This window comes from Sinohyriopsis cumingii, chromosome 8 (genome assembly GCF_028554795.1).
Source record: "Sinohyriopsis cumingii isolate HCF-2022 chromosome 8, ASM2855479v2, whole genome shotgun sequence".
In the NCBI taxonomy this organism is placed as follows: Eukaryota; Metazoa; Mollusca; class Bivalvia; order Unionida; family Unionidae; genus Sinohyriopsis; species Sinohyriopsis cumingii.
The window spans coordinates 113,269,992-113,290,572 of NC_142968.1; the positions used below are offsets into that span (position 1 = coordinate 113,269,992).

Genomic DNA, 20,581 nt, shown 5'->3' on the forward strand with positions numbered 1-20,581 from the left:
GAATGATAATTAGGTACCTGATATACTTTTGTTTTTATGTGAATAATCAGTACAAGGTGCATATCACATCCATTTGTGGGTCATGCTTCTGTCATTTTCCCAGCAATTCTGGTACATTCATGGGTCATATTCTCTTGATCATATATACAATTATGCTCACTCTTCATCATCTATCATATATATCTATTATATATTATGCTTCACTGTTGGCTGCACACCTTGCCAAAAAACATCCACACCATTTTCAAAGTTTACCTTTAGTTGTTAGCCTACAGTCACTATTGTAAAATGCTACTTCAGTGTACATGCATACATACTTTCCAAATGTCAACACAATGCACTGAATATTTATCAAGAACAATACAAATACCAAAACATCGTATTTGCAGGTATCGAGCTTCACTTAAATTTTATGGAGAGGTTTCATCTTTTGGACAGAATAATATGAAGGGAGACCAAAGGAAGAAATGATACATGTATTTGTGTGTATCATTGTTCTTTTCCTACATTCTACATGAAGTGTCCTTCTGGCTTGTCATTAAAATATAATTTGCCTAATGTTCTGTATCTTTAATTTGTATTGTTTTTTTGGCTTTTCATAATGATTGTTATGTCCTGTACATCTGTATAATATACTTAACCTTGTCCAAAATTAAGTTAATGGTGTACCTGACTAGTGGCATTTATTTTGTCAACAACATAATATATAGTCAATATTTCTATATGAGTGTGGATTAGATATTCAGATCGTTATTAATGATAAACATGTTTGCTTGAATCTGAGTCAAGGACATTGTTTTTCACTTAGAAATTCCTAAACTTGTTGGCATGGAGACTGACATACATCCAGGCACAATTCTTTTGTCTTTGCTTTTTATATAATGTTGTTCACTTGAAAAATTACTCATTCTTGCCTTAACATCTGAAGCAGAATCAGTCTTATTTGTGTGTTCAGTTTTTTTATTTGGGTGGATTTATTTATTCAGATTATTCATTGGAATTATGATGTTCTCAGTAATATTCCTTGGACTAAAACATTAATTAGGAATTATATTGAATTCAGACACAGACATTTTGAATTATAGTATGATAGATGAAAAGACTGTAGAGATTGCATTTCTGGCCATTAGCACATTAGAATATCCAAAACTAAAGGCACGTCAACACATGCACTATTTGATCTTACTTGGAATACCTCTGGAATTATTTTGGAACTTGTGCACTTGGACTTGTGATAGAACTTTTAGGACTATTGGGGATTTAATTCAAAATGCTGTAAGTTATTTTGAAATGTTTTCTTTGTATGCTAGAGAATAAATTATTTGTTGAATTTTACAAAACTTGTTGGTTTTGCTCTTTTTACCTAGTTTAGGACCATAGATTCATGAGAGTGAGAAAACGTGGATAACACAGATGAAATGCAGAATTTATTTTGAAGTCATTGAAAGGCTAGTAATATTTATACGAATGTGGGCACCTTACCCATATGAAGATTGTGGAATTACTATACTGTACGTTTTGTACAAAGTGAAACATGTGACCTGTTAATGGGGAAAAAATTGCCTGGATTACCTATAAATAGTGGACTGCTCAGGTGGCCTAGTGGTTAGCGCATCCACCTCAGATGTGGGAGGTCACAGGTTCTGACCCCAGCCGAGTCATACCAAAGACTTACAAAAATGTTACTTGCAGCTACCTCACTTGGTGCTTAGCAATGAGAGGTTAATGTTAGGACTGGTCAACCTGGTGTCAGGATAATGTGACTGGGTGGGACTTGATGCTAAATGTCTGTGACATGATGCCCCAGTACTTAACATCACTATAAACTGGGGGCCCTGAGTGGCCAAGTGGTCTAAAGCGCTCTCCGTTACAGATCACTGCCATCTCACCTCTGTCTGCATGGGTTCAAGTCTTGAATTGGCCAATGTTGGTATGTGAGAAAGCTTGCCAGTAGCTTCTCGTGGGTCGGTGGTTCTTTCCGGGGTTTTCCCGGGTTCTTCCTCCACATTGTATAGCCTATCGTGTGCTGAAAAATGGCATTAAACCCCACAACAAAAGCAGCAACAACAACAACACTATAAACTGCCACACTGCAGACATCATAGCAATATGACCAAAACATTGTTAATGCTATGTTGAAAACCAAGATACGCACTCCTATAAATAGTACTCACATGGCTTTAACATATGGGTTATTACAGGGCCTTGTATCATTGCTTGAAATATACGTATAAATCATAAAGGTACTGTGTTTGTAAGCAGCAATACCAACCCCTGTGGCTCCACTTGAGGAAGGATAAAAGTACCAATTTTTTAAAGCTGACTACCATACATACTGTTTTATAGTTGAAATCCATTGCTGTTAAAAATGTACAGATTTTTTAATGTTATTTCTACATGTTCTGTCCATGCATTACAGACACCAGTCAGAACCACTTTACTGGGGATCTAAACTATTACAGTGATCATAGTGATTGATGCACTGGTTTGTTGTTGATGAAGAGAGCTAAGATGTTAATTGATTACCATAATGTAGTAATACAGAGATTTTAGGCCAAATCCATGATGTTTATTGGGATGTTATAAGTAATAAAGGGATAAATGGTGCTTCATGTTGGCTTTTGAATCATTGATTCAAAGTTAGCCATCCTTTGGTGGAGTTGAAATAAAATGGAGAGATTAACCTAAAAATAATTTCAGCAGGACCACTGGTATACATATTTGGGGGAGGGGGGGCATATAATTAGAATTGGAGTATGCAAAATATGAGTCACTGCTTGTTTTTTTTTTTTTTAGAAGTGGGTTTATCAAAATTTTCTATGAGCGCTGGTGGCCCAAAATTTGTAGTGCAGCAGTGTAATAACAGTAATTTAATAAAGGTATGCCAGTTGGTAGATTAGATTACAGTAATTTAATAAAGATATGTCTGTAATAACAGTAATTTAATAAAAGTATGTCTGTAATAACAGTAATTTAATAAAAGTATGTCTGTAATAACAGTAATTTAATAAAAGTATGCCAGTAGGTAGATTACAGTAATGTAATAATGGTACTACTGTCAGTTGTAATTGCATTGGGGTTTCTGCTATGCTCGGTGAAGTCATATGGCCAAAGTATATGGTGTAATTACTAAAAACGACAAATAAACCTTAATATAGCCATATTGTAAGTGTATCCATGTATTTCCCATTGATGACACTCATGCATTCCATTATTGAGCACCATTTTTGGCATCAGTTACTAAAAAAAGTGCCTGTGAATGTGTAAGAGTTAGTTTTATATGCAGGATTGATGTCATCATCTGGAGAGACAGCAATACATTTTGACTGGGCAAAATCTCGAGCACTGTAACTACTTGGTTTGGTCTAGTGAGCACGTCAAATAATAACAAGCTAATATTACTGTTTATGTATGAAAAATGATTGGGGAGGGTAATTTTCATTTTCCTGATAGAAGAAGGCAAAGTTTGCATTTTTTTTTTCTGTTTTATTCCTCCATTTCACATGGTAGTGTGAACCTTTTATGAAGTATAATTATATAATTTTTAGATGAGTTAGCCAACACAACCAAGTGGCCAATATGAGCCTGATAGTCTAAATAATTTTTTCATCATCCACATTGAAATCAGTGTTTGGGGTGTATATCAGTACAGTATCTGATGATGAATTAGATGCTGAATGATTGTGTACATTAGAGTTTCAGTCTTGTTTATAAATACAGTGTTATTGTTTTGAGTTGATGTTGAATTAGAAATTAAACTGGCTTTTGTTTGACTTGAGCAGGATCAGAGAAAAAATAGTATCATGGTATTCCTGTGGGTTAGTGAAAAATAATAATCCTAATTTAAAACTCAGATTTAGTTAAAAGCTTTAATTCTTGTTTCAGATTTGTTCCCCCAGGTTTTTGATGGAGCAAAACTTGTAATCTCAAAAGGACTGAGCAATCACTTCCAGATTAGCCATACAATGTCCCTGTCAACATTTCAACCAGCAGAATACAGATTCGGAGCAACCTATGTAGGAACAAAACAATTTAGTCCACAAGAAGTAAGAAAAGCTATATTGTCATTTGGTTGTATGCCTAACCTCCTTCATTCAGCTTCAGTTTTTCAGCTCTCTCTATCTCTTTGACAAAGAACCTAGGACCATTCTCAAGAAATTATGGGTCCTGATCGGAAAATTAGGGTTTCATTGAGAAAAATGGGAATCCATTAGCAGGTGTCAAGTTATTTCAACCAAGGAAAGTCAGTGCAACCATATTGTAGTAAATTTTTTGACTGTAGTTATTACCATCTTTTTAATTCATTTAAATTTTCCATTTTTCTCACTTTTCAAATGTATGAATTCTTTTTTTCTTTACATCTAATGATCTTGTCAATTAGGTTTTTTTTTTTTTTTGTACAACCCGGTAGGGAACACATAAACAACAGGATTCATCTTCAGAAAATTGAAGATCCAAAGGATGCAGTCTTAGAACATTGAGAGTCCAAGACTAGCATTTGAAGTTCCAGGATGCACTGGAAGCGTTTATAGACAGTTCTGCAGCAACATCTGATCATACCTTCTACCTGAGTGCCCGAAAACCGTAACTTTTTATCAAGAATTGTTCTACTTGTTTCAACAGTTGCTGGCCTGGAGTCCAGCAGACATGGGGCAAAGCACTTTTTAAAGTACACAAGTACAAGTACTTCTGGGTTTCCTAATTAAGAGTGCAAGTGAGTACTTTTCAAAAAGTAATCATGAGTACTTTTGACATTGTTGATGCATGGAAATTAGAAGTCTGTCACTGTACTATTTGGATAAAAAAAAATAGAAAAGCACATCATATTGCACTACATTAAACAATCCTTTATTTAAGTAAAGTTATTTTTTTTGAAAGTTATCTTTTATTTTTCTAACCCTGTGATTACCAATAAACACAACTAAATTAGGTTAATATAATAATTGTTAAGTTCTAGAAATATCTAGCTCAAATGACCTTTGGTCATTGGTAGTGTTAAATACCAGACTTACGATTTCCTCAAATGAGTATTACTAGTTTTAAATACCAGATCTACTGTGAATTCCTCAAATGATCATTGGTAGTTTCAAATTCCAGACATATGTATGATTTCCTCCATATACATCTTAATTATAAAATTAAACTGCAGTTCTTACAATTATCTGTGTGTTTGGGTATATGTATGTAAGTGTGTGTGTGTGTGTATGTATGTCTATTTGGATTTTTAACATAGCTTTAGCAGTTTTTCAATCATGTTACTACAATGTTGGCAGTATGGCAGTTTATAGTGATGTCTAGCACTGGGACATCATGCCACAGACATGTAGCATCATGTCCCAGCCAGTCACATTGTTCTGACACCAGGCTGACCAGTCCTAACACTAACCTCTTAATGCTGAGTGCCAATTGAGGCAGCTGTATGTACCATTTTTATAAGTCTTCCATATAACTTGTCTGAGGTTCGAACCCATGACCTCCCACATCTGAGGCAGATGAGCTAACCAGTAGGCCACAGGACCTGTCAGGGTGTTTGTATATTTTGTGCATTTCATTGACATATTTCATTTGGAGGAACATGATATTGTCATAGTGGCAATGCCACTTTTATTTCCACAGTGGCAATATCACTTTTCCCATTTAGGAAATATATCTGCCATTGTGTATGTTACTCAAACCTGTATTACCTTGTTTAGGCCTACAGGAATCCCCATCCTCCATATGTGTATTTTGTGTCATACTTATTTGTCAGTAAAATATCTTGCCCATATTTCCAGAATGAAACCTTAACTCCAGTAAGATCAGTTGAGCCTTTTTCCAGAACCTTACTGAAGCTACTGTCATATAAAACATGTTTCCTTATAGCTTTATCATCAGCATGTAGTGTGTGAGCAAAAGTTGATTCTTCTTTCGATGGACGATGATTATCAGCAGTTCAGAAGGGGTTGTTCCATGATCCAAATGATGCAACCAGGCTTTATAGCCACGAATAAGCTGCCATCAGAGAGAGTCTCTCTCATCATTGAAATGACAGAAGTGGCCATGAAAGATCCCATCTATGCTATCAAGCTTTTCTTGAGCCCCAAAGAAAAAAGTCATGGAATTTTTAAAGAAATAACTTGTTCTCCTGGTGAGTGTAGGACAAGAGAATATCACCCCACAAGCTTTGTCAAAATGGCTGAAGTGGCTTATACACTGTGTGTACACTGAAGTCTCAAAAGATCTTAGTATTCTCATGAAGATTTCATCTCTTGATATGAAAATGATCTCAGTGAACCTCACTTTCGAACATACCGGTAATGTCTCAATCTGAGACATCATAGAAGCTGTTGGCTTGATTCGCCCATAACATGTTTGTTACTAAGAAGAGGTTAGTTATCTTTTTTTTTTTTTGGCCTGTGTAGTTGTCACAGATCACATGACTGTCGGCTGATTTCAGGTTGAGAACAGGTTATCTTTCATATAGTGATTCAAGCCTTCTCTCGAAGGATGTCCGTGGTATATGTAGAATGGTTAGCATTGCTTTGTCCTATTATATATTTTCCTAACATTAATGTGATCAGTGAACTTATTTGAAGGAGAAAGCTAATGTTTTTAGTAAATTAGATTATCTGCGAATACTTACTCCTTCACATTACTTCAAATTTCTCCCAAACTCGGCACCATGTGAGTAGCCTCATTGTTATATCGCTCATTTTAAAACTAGCAACACCTGGAGATAGCAGGAGAAGGTAAGGGGCAGTGCTTGTCATGTAAGATTATTTTTTTGTAATGATAATTTGTAAGGGTAAGTATTCTCAGAGAAGCATAATTTGCTGAAAAATTTGCTTTCTTTGCTGACATGACACTTTATGACGTGTGTGACGGTACTCAATGACAAGACCTTGAAAAGCATAATCATTGAATAATTGTGCAGGGCATAATTATTTAAGGTAAGTTTAATGTTTTCCTAGCTAACCACACAAGTGAATTGCAGAATGAAATAAAGAAGATGAACTTCTGATTTAATGTTGGACATGGTGAGCTAGCTCACAAGGTGCAGTTTCCCATTTGAGTAAAATGACATTAATGGCTAAGATAGAGAACGTATTACTAGTTCAGTCAATTACTAGAGTATCGGTGAGTCATTTTTACTGCACAAGTTATACTTGGGTCACACATGCGGGATTTCCCCCAAATACATTGGGTATTAATCATTCACAGTCTTTTCCAGTATATCCTGGGATTATGATTCCATTTAATCTCGCATATAAAGGTCACTCAGGATGAAAAGATTATCATCTTTGAGAATTGAGAATATTAGTACATTTAATAACTTCAGGTTTTAACTTGAACTGCTGGTGAGGGAAGGGCTCACATTTTTAATTGTTTAAAATTCTGTTCTGCTGTAGAATGTATTCTGGAGTACATGGTACTTTTTCATTTCAAAGAAAGAGTAAAAGTAATGGTACAGTACTTGGATTTTCAGGTCTCTCTCGTACAGAGTAATTGAACACAGTGTACTCTTCCTCATGTCTGAGTCCAGCAGATTCAGCAAGTTAATCATCAGGGAGAAAATACATGGCTTCTTTGTGCCCATTTTTGAACCTAGGCAGCTTAATAATCAGCCAAAGAGTACAGAGCAAGGAGTTATTTTGTGGTTGGAGTTTCTTTAAGTTTTAAAAATTAGTGCAACTTAAAAAGTTGATTGAAGTCACCACAGAACAGTTTACATTATCAAGATATGTCTAATAGAAGCAAAATTACAATATAGTAGAAAAAATTGTCATTTTTATGTTTTGTATAATGCCTAGTTTGTGTTGAACAATAATGAAGCAAAAACAGTATTTTTCATTCATACAGCTTAATTTGTCAGGGTTGCTACTGGTAAGACACATTTCCAACTGGAGAGATAAGTTTTTTAAGCCCCCTTCTTATTTTCTTATGACCTAATTTGTGTCTCAGTTTACAGTGGAGAGAATGTTGTGGTACCTCTATGCTACCTTCATTTACTGTGGCTGAAATATCTTTACATATTACAAAATTACTTGACTTAAGTGGACATCTATCCAAAAGGGCTATTCCCAATAGCCCATAAAAGCTTGCTGAATTTGTCTCAAGTATACTATCTTTTGCAGTTAATAAAACAAATTTTTCTAAAGTAGGCAAACCAGCTTCTGAATGAACTACAAAAGGTATTAAAAGTAAATTATTGACTTGTTTGTTTGCAATTTACCTTTGAAGTTCAGAAGTGAAAATGACCAGATAGAGTTAGCAGATTTTTGATAGGTGTACATCAGAAGTAAGGGCAAGCTGTATACTCAAGAACCCAAATTACACTCCTCAATCATTCAGCTGTAATCATGTTATACTTATTGTCTCCAAAACGTCTAAAAAAAAGTACATAAAATGTTTATCTTCAAATTTTGAAATGTAACATTTTAAGACAAGCATCTTTCACTATGTTTTGGCAAAACGGTGAGCAGATATACAAATATAGATGTATATATTTCATTTTCAGGCATACCCAGTTCTTTTAGGAGATATTGATGCCAGTGGCAACCTTAACGCACATGTCATCCATGCGTGGACAGAAACGATACGATCAAAGTTTGTAGCTCAGGTAAGTGCAGATGAATTCCCCCAGAATCCTATCATAAAGGTAGTGTTTAAGAATTCTTGCCCACTCCAGCAGCAAGAAAAGCATAACATTAAGAAGTATCCATTTTAGTGTTTCTCCTCTCCCTAAATATTCCCTAGGCCTGAAGGCCAGCCATCTTAAAAAGTTAGTTACTTTTCAGAACATTTGCTTGTCCTCAGGATTTATTTTTAATAAACTTGTAATAATTTGAGCTGGCCACAAGAACCATGCTAGTTGAATCTTTTGTCAATCTGACCGTACATTTTTTGATGTTGGAGCAGTGGGCAGGCACCACTTTTTATCGCTGCTTTATTGTTATTTTAAAAAATCCTTTGTCATCATACATCAGTTCATTGATATCATTTTAATTCATTTTAATCTGATTATTTAATTTCAGTGTTGTCCCTTAGTGGTTTTAGTAGAATGTTGCACCCTTCTTCACTGGACTGCACCCTACTCTCGTTGGGCTGCTTGGTCTTGCATCTTCCAGAATTTATTGCATGTTATCAATATTGTAACATGTGCATGTTGTGTGCTAACTTTTGAAAATGTAACCTCATTTTCAACGTACATGCATCAGTGGAGTGCCAAAGAGAGACTGTCACTGACCTGCCAACACTCAGGATTTTGGCATTAGTTTCATGACTTGAGATAGCGATTCACTGATTCACCGCATGCAAAAAAATGATGAATTTCCTAATTCAGAATCGGCCTAAATCAGGAAAAAAAATAACTGTTATCCCGTTGAGTGCTAGTCAAAATAGCAGCAGTGGTCACTGATGCCAGTAATGGTCCTGTATTGCTTGTTGCGACGTTAGTAGAACTATATCCAGTTGTTACAGTTTTCCCTGTAGCAAGCATTGTACAATATCTAATATATATTTAGAACAGATGTTTTACAAATACTTGTGAGGAAAACTGGGACCCAACTGATTTTTTTTTTAATGGCTCGTTTACATACTCATAGCAACTGTAATTTAAAAAAAAAAAAACACTAAATGAAGACAGCTTTTTCGAGTGTACGAATTTGGCATATAGAGTAATTTGCTTGAGTTCATATTTTTCCGCGCATATGCCGGCACCACTAATCGTTAACTGTTCAATGTTTCTTCTTCAGGTTTAATGCCATTTCTTAATTAAGCTACACTGCACGTAAATTGTTTTCACCTTCAAAGAAAAAGATAAGTATTCCACAAAAAGTGAAGCATAGATTGGAGTACACCAAAAATTGGCCTTGCATTCAGCCATGAAACATCGATGGACATGCTTTTTGCACAGTAGTGTGCTGTGAATTTTAGAATTATGTGCACAGAGGCTCATACCATTGCTTAAAATTGACCTGTCTTACATGCACTATATAGTAATATTATTATATAGTACGTGTATGACAAATAAATTGTAAGCAGTGATACGAGCCCGTGTTGGCTTGTGGCAGAACAGTGTGAAAAAGCACACTGCTAGCAAAAAACATAAATATTGGGAAATTTAAGAGCACCCCCAGCAGATTTCATCTCGGAGTACTTTAAGCCACCTACTCAAGTCCTGCAAGCTACAAATGCTGAAGCATTGTTTGTGAATTTTCTTGTTGAATATAACCTGCCTTTCTCAGTTGGAGATCAAAAAAAACAGTGATAGTAAAAGAGTATTTCCTATTGCAAAGAAAAATTAAGACAAACTTTTAGTCACTGAGATTAACCTGTGGGCAAAAAGCCCGAACTATTTTGATTTTTTTTTTTTTACAACAGCCTAATTGAGGAAGTTCAAGTCTGCCACATCATGATATCATAACATGACAAATAGGATGAAGTTTGTTTATATCAGTACATTCTGCTAACAAATTTGTGTATATCAGTAAATTTGGCTGCTAATAAATTTGTACATGTAATCAACGTAAATAATGTTATAACTTTATTTTGGGATTTTCATGTGATGCAGTACTGACCATCAAAGTGGATGGAGCTAGTGTCACGGTTAAATTTTTCACTTATTCAAATTTCACTAATTTGTATCCCTCTTTTCACTAATTGTGAGTCTGGAGGGATGGCAGCTCTGCTGTCATAATGTAATGAGCTAAAAATTCCCAGACAGGCAACCAACAGCATGCTGTGACTTGGTGTGTGTACCATGTTGAATTTTGTTTCTTTCTAAGGTGTAAAGTATTTAGAAAAAGTTCAAAATTGTGTCTCAAGCAAACGATCTTTAATAGTAATATTTCTTCAAGACCTCAACTTCTTTAGATCTGTTTCATTTCAAAGGATATGCCAGCATCAGAGTAATCCAGAATGTTGTTGTAGGTTGATTCTTATACAGAAAAAAACCTTAAATTTACCAGGGCAAGGTTATTTCTGTTGGTTTCAGGTTTATACTTGCTTTCCATCCTTGGTATATTCATTTTAGTACCATAGCCCTTAGCTAGCATATCGTTCAAATTCTGTGCAGTTTTATGAAAAATTCTCTTTTTTGAAGATAATTTGGCTGCATTGTTGTTTTTTCAAGGTGGAGTTTTGCCAGAAAAGTTTTTTAAGATCATTGTTTGCATTGAAATTAATATGTATTGTTAACATTTTCTTCTGGTAATATAGAACATGCATTAGATTATTTTAATTCAGGAAAGCAATATATGCCTCTTAGAAACAATATATTTTCTAAATAGCCATTGGTGTCTTTCAGATTTGTCCTCGATTGACAATACCTTGTTAATTGGTCAAGAAATAACTGTGATCATATTAAGTAAGATCTTAATTTTTGGCTAGAAATTTTGGTGATAAATGTTTATCAGATTTAAACATATTGGGATATTTTTTCCTTTTCTTTATTAAAAAACAGGAAATTTTCTCACAGAATTAAATGCATAAAATATAAAAATGTACAATATTTGGACTCAGAATTTTCAGTAGAATGTTGAGATAACTATAATGGAAAATATTTATTTTACAGATACAGGGAGGAAAATGTCAAGCTAGCCAGTTTTCAACAGACTACAAGGGAAAAGATTACTCAGCCACCATTGCTTTTGCTAACCCAGACATTGTGAATGAATCAGGTAGTGACTTTGCATCTGATAATTAGGTCTGATCTTTCATACCTTTTTGTGTCAGCTGCAATTATCCATTCAGCATGAATGATTGATGAGGTTTCTAGGTCCATTAATACTGTAAACTGATGTTTATCAGTGATATTTTCTTTTTCTCTCATGGTCTCTGTGACAACTTTAGCAGTTGTGGAAATGCAATTTTAATTATTCTTTGTAGTCTTTATTATAAAGTCCTGTAGTTGATGATAGTTTCTACGAAGTAGGTACAAACAAATGAATGATTTGAGTCATTGTCTTTCAATTTAGGTGTCGTCTTTGCACTTTAGTGGACTATGAACACATTAAATATTGCAACTGCTTACTAATTGCCATGATGACTGGGATTGCTGGTCATGTGTTTGATTTCGCATATGGAATGAAACCATCCAAAACAAGGGGGATCTAAGCTGTATTATATCACTTTGTAAGCTTGTGTCAGTACCATTATCAAATGAAGGTATTGATGGTGCAACTTTATGGATGGTGGTTTAAGTAAGAGATCATACACATGCGTTAATAACAGGGTACATTGGCATCGGCTCCCACTGATGAAAACCATTTGTATTAACTTTGTATGTGTTTTATTTGTGCTTGTACAGATGGTATTATTGTTTCAACTATTCAGGTGACTGCCTTTTGTGGTCAACATAGTTTTGTTCTTTTACATTCTTTATTCTGGGTATTTGTAGGGGCTTATCCACTAAATTAAATACCTCCAAATGTGGAAACTTTGACATACAAATCCACAAGTGTAAGTACCCACAACATAACAAAACCACAAAAATTGAGAAATTAAAATAAATTAAACCAGGGTTCAAAGAAAATGTTTTTTAGACACAGGCCCAGGGCTGGTGACCTAAATAATCTCAAGCCTTGACTGAAATACCACAAGCCTGGACTCCCAATTTTCACATGCCCAAAAACTTTCCCCACATTTAAAATTGTCACACAACGTTGCAAAAGCTACAGTTTGAATACAAATTCAATAGGGGTTCAAAGGAGTTTGAAGGTAACACCAGTGTCAGTGTTCATCACTGTATTCTCTAGTGACTGGATGGTCCTGCTGCTGTTCACAAACATGTCAAAAATATACATATGGCTCAAACATTGTTATTCATGGCAATAATATGTAGTAACTTTTGTTCTTGTACAAACATTTAGCATCACTTTGATTTACCTGTAATGGGTTGTTCCACTTCCTGATCCTACCTATGCAAATTATCACAGTGGCTTCACACATTGCAACCTTCAACCACATCTCAGTAGCTATTATCAGCCAGTTAAGCACTATGTGAAATGGTGGTGTATAACTCTCCTTTTGCCTTTAATTGCTGCTATTAAAAGTGCCCATCAGCTCCAGTCATGACTGTTTGCCATTTATACATGCTACATGTAATGAGCATATACTGAAAGTCATGTTTGTTTTTATTTTCATTTCTTTTTTCTTTGTATTTTGAATTTTACTGAAAATTGTGTTTTCTCAAAATGCTACTGTGTCAGAGGGCTTGCCAGTACAAATCGTAGTTTAAGTATGACCTGTCATCCTTCTATTTGATTAAAATCAGATCTCAGTTTGGTGATCTAATTTAGATTGTACCATGGTATGGCAGTAAGGCAACATCTTGAAAATATATTTACATATTTCATCAGTACGATCAAAGTATCCTCAAGCAAATTAGAATGTTTTTTGACAAGTCTGACAGGCATCTCACTCAGAATACAGGACTTTGTCTGATCTAAAATTACAGGGGCCCCAGGCATCGTGCTTTCAGATTTTTTGAGCACTGGAAACAACAATACCTGAATGCTTTTTTTTTTCATTTCTCTTTAATATGTCTGAAGTAAAATTTTCATTTTTTGTTATCTTGCACTGAATATTTTCAATTAAGTTGATTTCTTTTCTCCGACAAAATTATTACAGAAACCTAAAATTTTAAAATGGTCACTTCAGGTTTCAAGTAGGTTGTTAAAATTGTATATGTACTTGGAGCACAGTCTGGTGGTGACGTTAAATTTTTGCATTTATTTCTAGGCCTCACTGACACTGTTCTGTGTACAGCCGTGAATAAAACTGAAAATTAAATTTTGTTGTGTAATTTGAACATTTCTTCCAGTGTATTTTGCCAACATTTTTGCATTAATTATACAAATACATATTTCTTACATGCTTATTGACACAGACTCGTTGCATCCTCCCATGTTTTATAAGAGAACACTAATGGAGACAGGGACCTTTGTTAGTATGCCAGACTTGTGATCAAGAGGCTGAGGGTTTGAATCTTACCATTGGATCAGCCAGGGTCAGCTACCATGGTCCAACATTGGGCAAGGCACAATGTAACTTATTTATATTGCATTACCATAATACCAACTGAAACCCAAATACAAATGCTTGTCTTATATAGGACTCTGTATTTGTGTTTGAAATAGGTGGAGAGAGAGAAATGAGACCATTTTAGTTTTTTGATGTTCAACATTGAACAGCTTGGTAAAATGGAAAACAATATTTTGATATAAAGATTTGTGTTAAAGTTACTGCCAGTCAGATGTGGGTGGGTGGGTGGCAGAAATACATCATTGTATTTGTTACAGATGAGACACTGTATTGTGAAACTAAAGTTTCATACAAGTACCATTTTAAAACTCTTAAAAATTAGGATATTGGTGTTAATAATGACGACATTCAAATTATGTTTAATTTTTTATAGAATGTATTCATTACTGTCCTTGTGCCATACTTTGAACAAACTAATTATTTGTTGTACAGGTCTTGTAGTAGGACAGTATCTTCAGCGTGTGACCTCTAACCTTGACCTTGGTGCTGAGGCTTTTTATCAGTATGGCAGCCAGGTGCCAGGAGGGGAGTTATCCTTGTTTTCAATTGCAGCAAGATTAAAAGGTTAGTGAAATGCTTCCATACTTTTCATTAAAAAAATATTTTGAGGTGAGCATTTTGTCACACGAGTCCCTGCTTCTAATTTCTTTCTTGGTCAGAGATCATAAAAACTGTTTAAGAGCTAGTTTGCACACAAAGCAGATCAGAAGTAACTTTTTCAAAAGTAAAGTATTCTTTGATGATCCCATTCCACTTCGTTACATGACTTGTACTTACATTCTACCACATTTGCTGTTCTTTTTTCTCCCTTCTATGCAATAACCTAAGCTTCATTCCTTTCCCAAAACTGGTTTTTAACTAATAATGCAGGTATGTCCTTGCCAAATAAGATAAAGTGAGTCTAGTTACCAAAATCTTTTCGAATCATCCAGATTGACTTGTTTAATATACAGGAAACTCTTGTTATGGTCAGAATAATTTTTCTGTGGCTTGGATATGATAACATGTCTTTGCTTTCCCTCAAAATTGTGAACAGACACTGTCTTCAAATAATTGTCTCAATTTTTAGGTATGCAAGGTTTTAGATTGGGAACAAATTCATGATATAGCCATATTTGGACAGTGATAGCATGTGGTCTCGACACTTTAATGTGCCATTCCTCATGTGTATTATGGATTGACTTTGTACAGTTACATGTGCCAAGGTGACCTCATTACCACTTTGCATCTTATTTAAACACTATAATGACTGGCTACATTTTTTGGTCCTAGCTCAGAATCTGTTATTTATTTTATTGTGCCTTTCTTTGCGATATTCTCACCACTTCATTGGAAGAGCCACAAAATCATCATCTCTTTTAATTATATAAGTTTTCAATTTTATACATGGTAATGCAGCTTTAAGAAATTCTAGGTGAATTTAAATCCTTTTTTGTGGATTGATTTTAAAAATTATTAAATTTTCCATTTGTCAGGATCTTAATAGATTCCCTATTCTTCTATACTTGTTTACCAGTCTTCATTTACATTCCCTACCTTTATTCTGATTCCAGAGACAAATGCTAATTGTTTAGGAAGATTACAGTTATCAATCACTTGGTTAATTTCATCCAAAAAATTAGGTATAAGAATTGTTCAGATAAATCAAAATACAGGATTTGTGTTTTCTTGTGCATCAAAGTGATGCAAGTAAATGCAGTACTCCTTAATTATTATGTTTATGGACATGTAGAGTATTCCACCTTATAGTGAGAATGCCTTATAATAAAGTACATGGTCTGGTAATCCTTTGAAATCCTTATCGTGAGAATACCTTATAATAAAGTACATGGTCTGGTACTCATTATAATTTCCATTTGAAATCCTTATAGTGAGAATACCTTATAGTAAAGTACATGGTCTGGTACTCATTGTAATTTCCATTTGAAATCCTTATAGTGAGAATACCTTGTAATAAAATACATGGTCTGGTACTAATTATAATTTCCATTTGAAATCCTTATAGTGAGAATACCTTATAATAAAGTACATGGTATAGTACTCATTGTAATTTCCATTTGAAATCCTTATAGTGAGAATACCTTATAATAAAGTACATGGTATGGAACTCATTATGTTCATTTGACCTATACCACCTTATAATGAGAATGCTTTATTAGGAAGCACATGATTCATTTAATTTTACTGTCACATATAAAACTGGCTCCATGAGCATACTTGTCTTACAACAGACTCTTGTGATAATGAAGGGCCAGGTAGTGGGTGTATGCTGTTACATAGCTGCTAAGTGTCCCACTTTTTCTCTGTTTGTCCTGTATTTTGTACATGAATATGGGTGTACATTTCTTTTGCAAAAAAGAGGTTTTTTAATTTTAAAAAATAATAAAAAACTTACTTGCAATTTTCAGTTTAGAACGGGCACTTGGTTCCATTCTGATAGAAATGTATCGCATGTATATAGGAATACAGTTCTACAGTATGATTGGTTCATTTGAAATCGAGGCTACCATGCCTGTCTTTATCTGCCATATTGGATTTTGTAAACAGTTACTGCTGTCACTATATCTCATCTTCGTAATATTCAACTTTTAATCGTGTTTTATTAGGAAAGCAGAATATTCAGAATTTTCTCCAGGATAGATAAGAAAACAGAACTGGAAGGACAATTGTGCCATCTTGTTTAGATTTGTGAAACCATCAAGTAAAGAAGAAAACTTAACGTTTTTCAAATATGTAATGTGATTTCACTATTTTGCATTGAGGTGCCCATGAAATACAAGACAACTCAGCCTGAACTTACAACATATATAAATACTAGAGAGAACCTTGATGTAATTCAATTGAAATTCAGTTTATTAAATTTATTTTATAAATGAACCTTCCTCTTTCAGTTACTAGTGTTGCTGGCAATTTATTTCACACACATTTCCCAGACAGGAAAATTGCAAAGGATTATTTGTGTGCTAGAACGAAAACATTTCAGTAAGAATTGCACAGAATTGAGATCATCAGTGAAAGTTGTACATTGGAATCGATAATGATTATTAAAAAAACAAGGTGTGGAAAAGGTTCCTATAAGCAGCCTGTGTCTGAGTGTATTGCACTCATGCACCATCTGAATGGGTACCCGAATGGAACATGGTGCCCATCCAGAAGGTACAAGTGTGCAACACATGCATCTTTGACATTAAATAATTATATAAGGCACTATCCTACTTTACTGATGGTTGTATATGTTGTAAATAGTTACATATGCCTTAAAATTTTAAAAATCAGTATTTGTTCCTGAACATCAGTATTTTTGTCACAAGCAGTCAGTATTTTCGTACTTGTGGGTTGGCAGTTATGCTGTTACAAGAGTTACTTCCCTTTCTAATGTACCATCCTAGTTATTCATAGGCATAACATATTTGACTCAAAACAATACATTTCTGTGGTACATAAAAAGTGAAAATTAAGGATAGTCCATTTTTTATATTTTGCAATTACATGGCATGTCATGGATTTAATTTTACACCTTTATAAATTGAGAGAGCACTATTAAGAAGGCACTGTCAAACCTATGGAAATTGTTTTAGACCTACACCATTATAAATTAAGAAAGCCCTATCATGACCAATGAAAATTGTTTTGTTTTATATTCAGTTTCAACTTGAAGATATTTTAACTACCCCATAGATGTTTTTTTGACGTCAAAAATATGTTTAGTGTTCATTATTATTACTTTATTACACAGATTTAGTTATGTTCTTATTACATTATTGTAAAATATTGAAATAAACTTCATGAGAGATTGAAAGCCATCATTGTATAATTCTATAATTACAGCTGCTTTTAAATAATAAAATGATACAAACTAAACTATAACAAAATTGCTGCATTAATAATAATAATAATGTATTCTCCAATGGCTTCATTTGTTTATATATTTGACATTTATTTATGAATAGCATGGACTCTGATATGCCAGTAATTGGTTAAAATGTAAAGGCCATCGATTTGTTCATGATAACCAATCAACCATCAGTTTTAATTGGATGGAGATGTCAAAATGTCAAATTCACACATTTCCTAATGGTTAGCTGCTTGTATCCCTGTAAAGTCAAATGGTTGATCAGCACACTTGTCATCTGCCATGTTGTTTGTGCTGGGGTTATACTAAATAACAGATGGCTTTAGAAACTGGAACTTGTTACTCACATATTTTACTTTTCCTTGAAGATATAATTCCCAAAGTCAAACTTTTAATAAAAGATAAATTTTAGTCAGACATATTTAGTTGTGGAGAATCATAATGAAAGACCTAGTTGATTGACTTTTCCAACCATTCTTTGATTATTTTTATTAATTGTTACAGCACTAGAGCAAGCAATCTGGGTTGGTTCTGTTCACTGGTTGAAAAGAAAAGCATAAATCCTGATGTAACGACTTTTGTTATCTGCAGGTCAAAAATGGCAATTAAGTGGAAACATCAGTCCAGCAGCTGGAGGTCTTCACGCATGTTATTATCACAAAATCAATGACCAGCTGCAGGTTGGAGCTGAGTTGGAGACAAGTTTACGTCTACAGGAAAGTGTAGGAACCCTCGTATATCAGTTAGAAATACCCAGTGCTGCTGTTACATTTAGAGGCAAGTTTTAGCTTCAGACTTAATTTTGCATGCATTTTATTATTGTGTGAGATATTTTACTTTGGGGGCCCTGAGTGGCCAAGTGGACTGAAGCATTCTCCGTTATGGATCACTGCCATCTCACCTCTGTCTGCATGGGTTTGAGTCTAAGATTCGGCCAATGCAGGTATGTGAGAAAGCTTGCCAGTAGCTTCTCGTGGGTCTGTGGTTTTTCCTGGGGTTTCCCCGGGTTCTTCCTCCACCATTAATACTGGCCACCATGCATAGCCTATCTTCTGCTGAAAAATGGCATTAAACCCCACAACAACAACATATTTTACTTGAAATCACAGAAACAATTTTCAAAAATGATTTTATGAACTTGTGTATATAACAAAGTATTAGGTTAAGTACTTTTGATTATATTACGTTTTTGACATTATTCTAACCATGATACTGCTCCTTAATCCCCACCAGACAACGACTGGTTCCCAAAATGTAACAAATTCCAATATCTTGATCATTATATGGGGACAGAATTACATATGATGTCCGCTTGACAGCTCAACAAAGGTTTAGTATTGTAACTAGCAAAGCTTCTCTGGTCCTTTGCAAATTTTGTCTGTATTTTCCAGTATATAGTTCCAATTTTGCCTCCTCGTTACTCAATACTGCATACTGTTATAGGTTTGCCTGCTTGCTACTCTATATTTTCCTGCTACATAGTTCTAATTTTGCCTACCTGCTACTCTGTACTGTATATAGTTAACATTTTGCCTGCTTGCTACTCTATACTGTACATAGTTCAAATTTTGCCTGCTTGCTACCCTATACTGTATACAGTTCAAATGTTGCCAGCTTGCTACTCTATACTGTATACAGTTCTAATTTTGCCTACCTGCTGTTCTATCCTGTATACTGTTCTGATTTTGCCTGCTTGCTTCTCTAGACTGTATACAGTTATAATTTTGCCTGCTTGCTACTCTATCCTGTATACAGGTCTGATTTTGCCTGCTTGCTACTCTATACTGTATATGGTTCTAATTTTGCCCATGGTTTGTATGTCCAATCATTGATGTGGTTGGGACATATAGCTTACCTATGTGCAGTTTAGCTTTGGTTTTATGTTCATTTTCAGGTACTGTGGTGGGTGTCCCATGAACACATTTCTAGCTCTTTGTAATATAGTTTATCTTGCCTTAAGGCCAAGAAAGTTTATGGTATTGCCTAACATAGTATACTCTGTTGGTCTTCAATTTCTTGAAAACTGCTTGTCATTTTAGACAAAAATTTCACAAGCATCATTGTAAAACAAGGGCTTTTCTATTAAAATATTCTTAAACTTTTGTGGACAGTACATACCACAATCAACATTCTTCCTATGTTTTATTCACAGTTTATAATAGTGTCCAAAAATTTAATTTATATTCTAGAAATGTCCACAAATAGTAGTTTTAATATTCTGAGGAAGCATCTGTATTAATCCTGTGTTGGTAGGTCTGCCTCTGTTAAGTTCTATTATTCACGTCTTGCATTTTAAACAGTTGTTGTAAATCTATTTCAAGTTTCCAATGACCTATGAAGTTTCTTTTGTTTTTTACAATTCGATATCATCAAAATTCTCTCTGCAGATAATTTGAATAAATTAGGTTTCACACAATAGATAAAATATTGTAATTTTGTCATGACGGGGAAAAAGTCCACTAAATCCATTATAAATTAGGTCAAGAGAGTTGTATTAAAATGATACCCATGGTGACTAGTTTGATGATTTCCCACTTTTTCACTTTGATATACATACTATGGCAAATGTTCAATGTATTTCATTGTAAACAATTTCTGGATGTAAAATGTTTGAGTAGATTTTGAGTTTTTAGTATGGCTATTTGAATTTAGAAAGGTGACTAAGTTATACAGTACTGAAGTCAGACTTTACCATATATACTC

General features: G+C 34.4%; 1 protein-coding gene across 1 annotated transcript in view; it reads left to right on the forward strand.

Moving 5' to 3' along the window:
* LOC149794400 (mitochondrial import receptor subunit TOM40 homolog 1-like) overlaps nucleotides 1-20,581 on the forward strand; it is a 30,190-nt gene that overhangs the window by 8,171 nt on the left and 1,438 nt on the right. Inside the window, exons 2-6 of the mRNA XM_089968585.1 lie at nucleotides 3,886-4,046; nucleotides 8,498-8,599; nucleotides 11,555-11,660; nucleotides 14,458-14,589; nucleotides 18,470-18,655. Of these exons, the coding sequence (XP_089824711.1) occupies nucleotides 3,886-4,046; nucleotides 8,498-8,599; nucleotides 11,555-11,660; nucleotides 14,458-14,589; nucleotides 18,470-18,655 (687 nt within the window). The remainder of the gene's footprint in view (nucleotides 1-3,885; nucleotides 4,047-8,497; nucleotides 8,600-11,554; nucleotides 11,661-14,457; nucleotides 14,590-18,469; nucleotides 18,656-20,581) is intronic.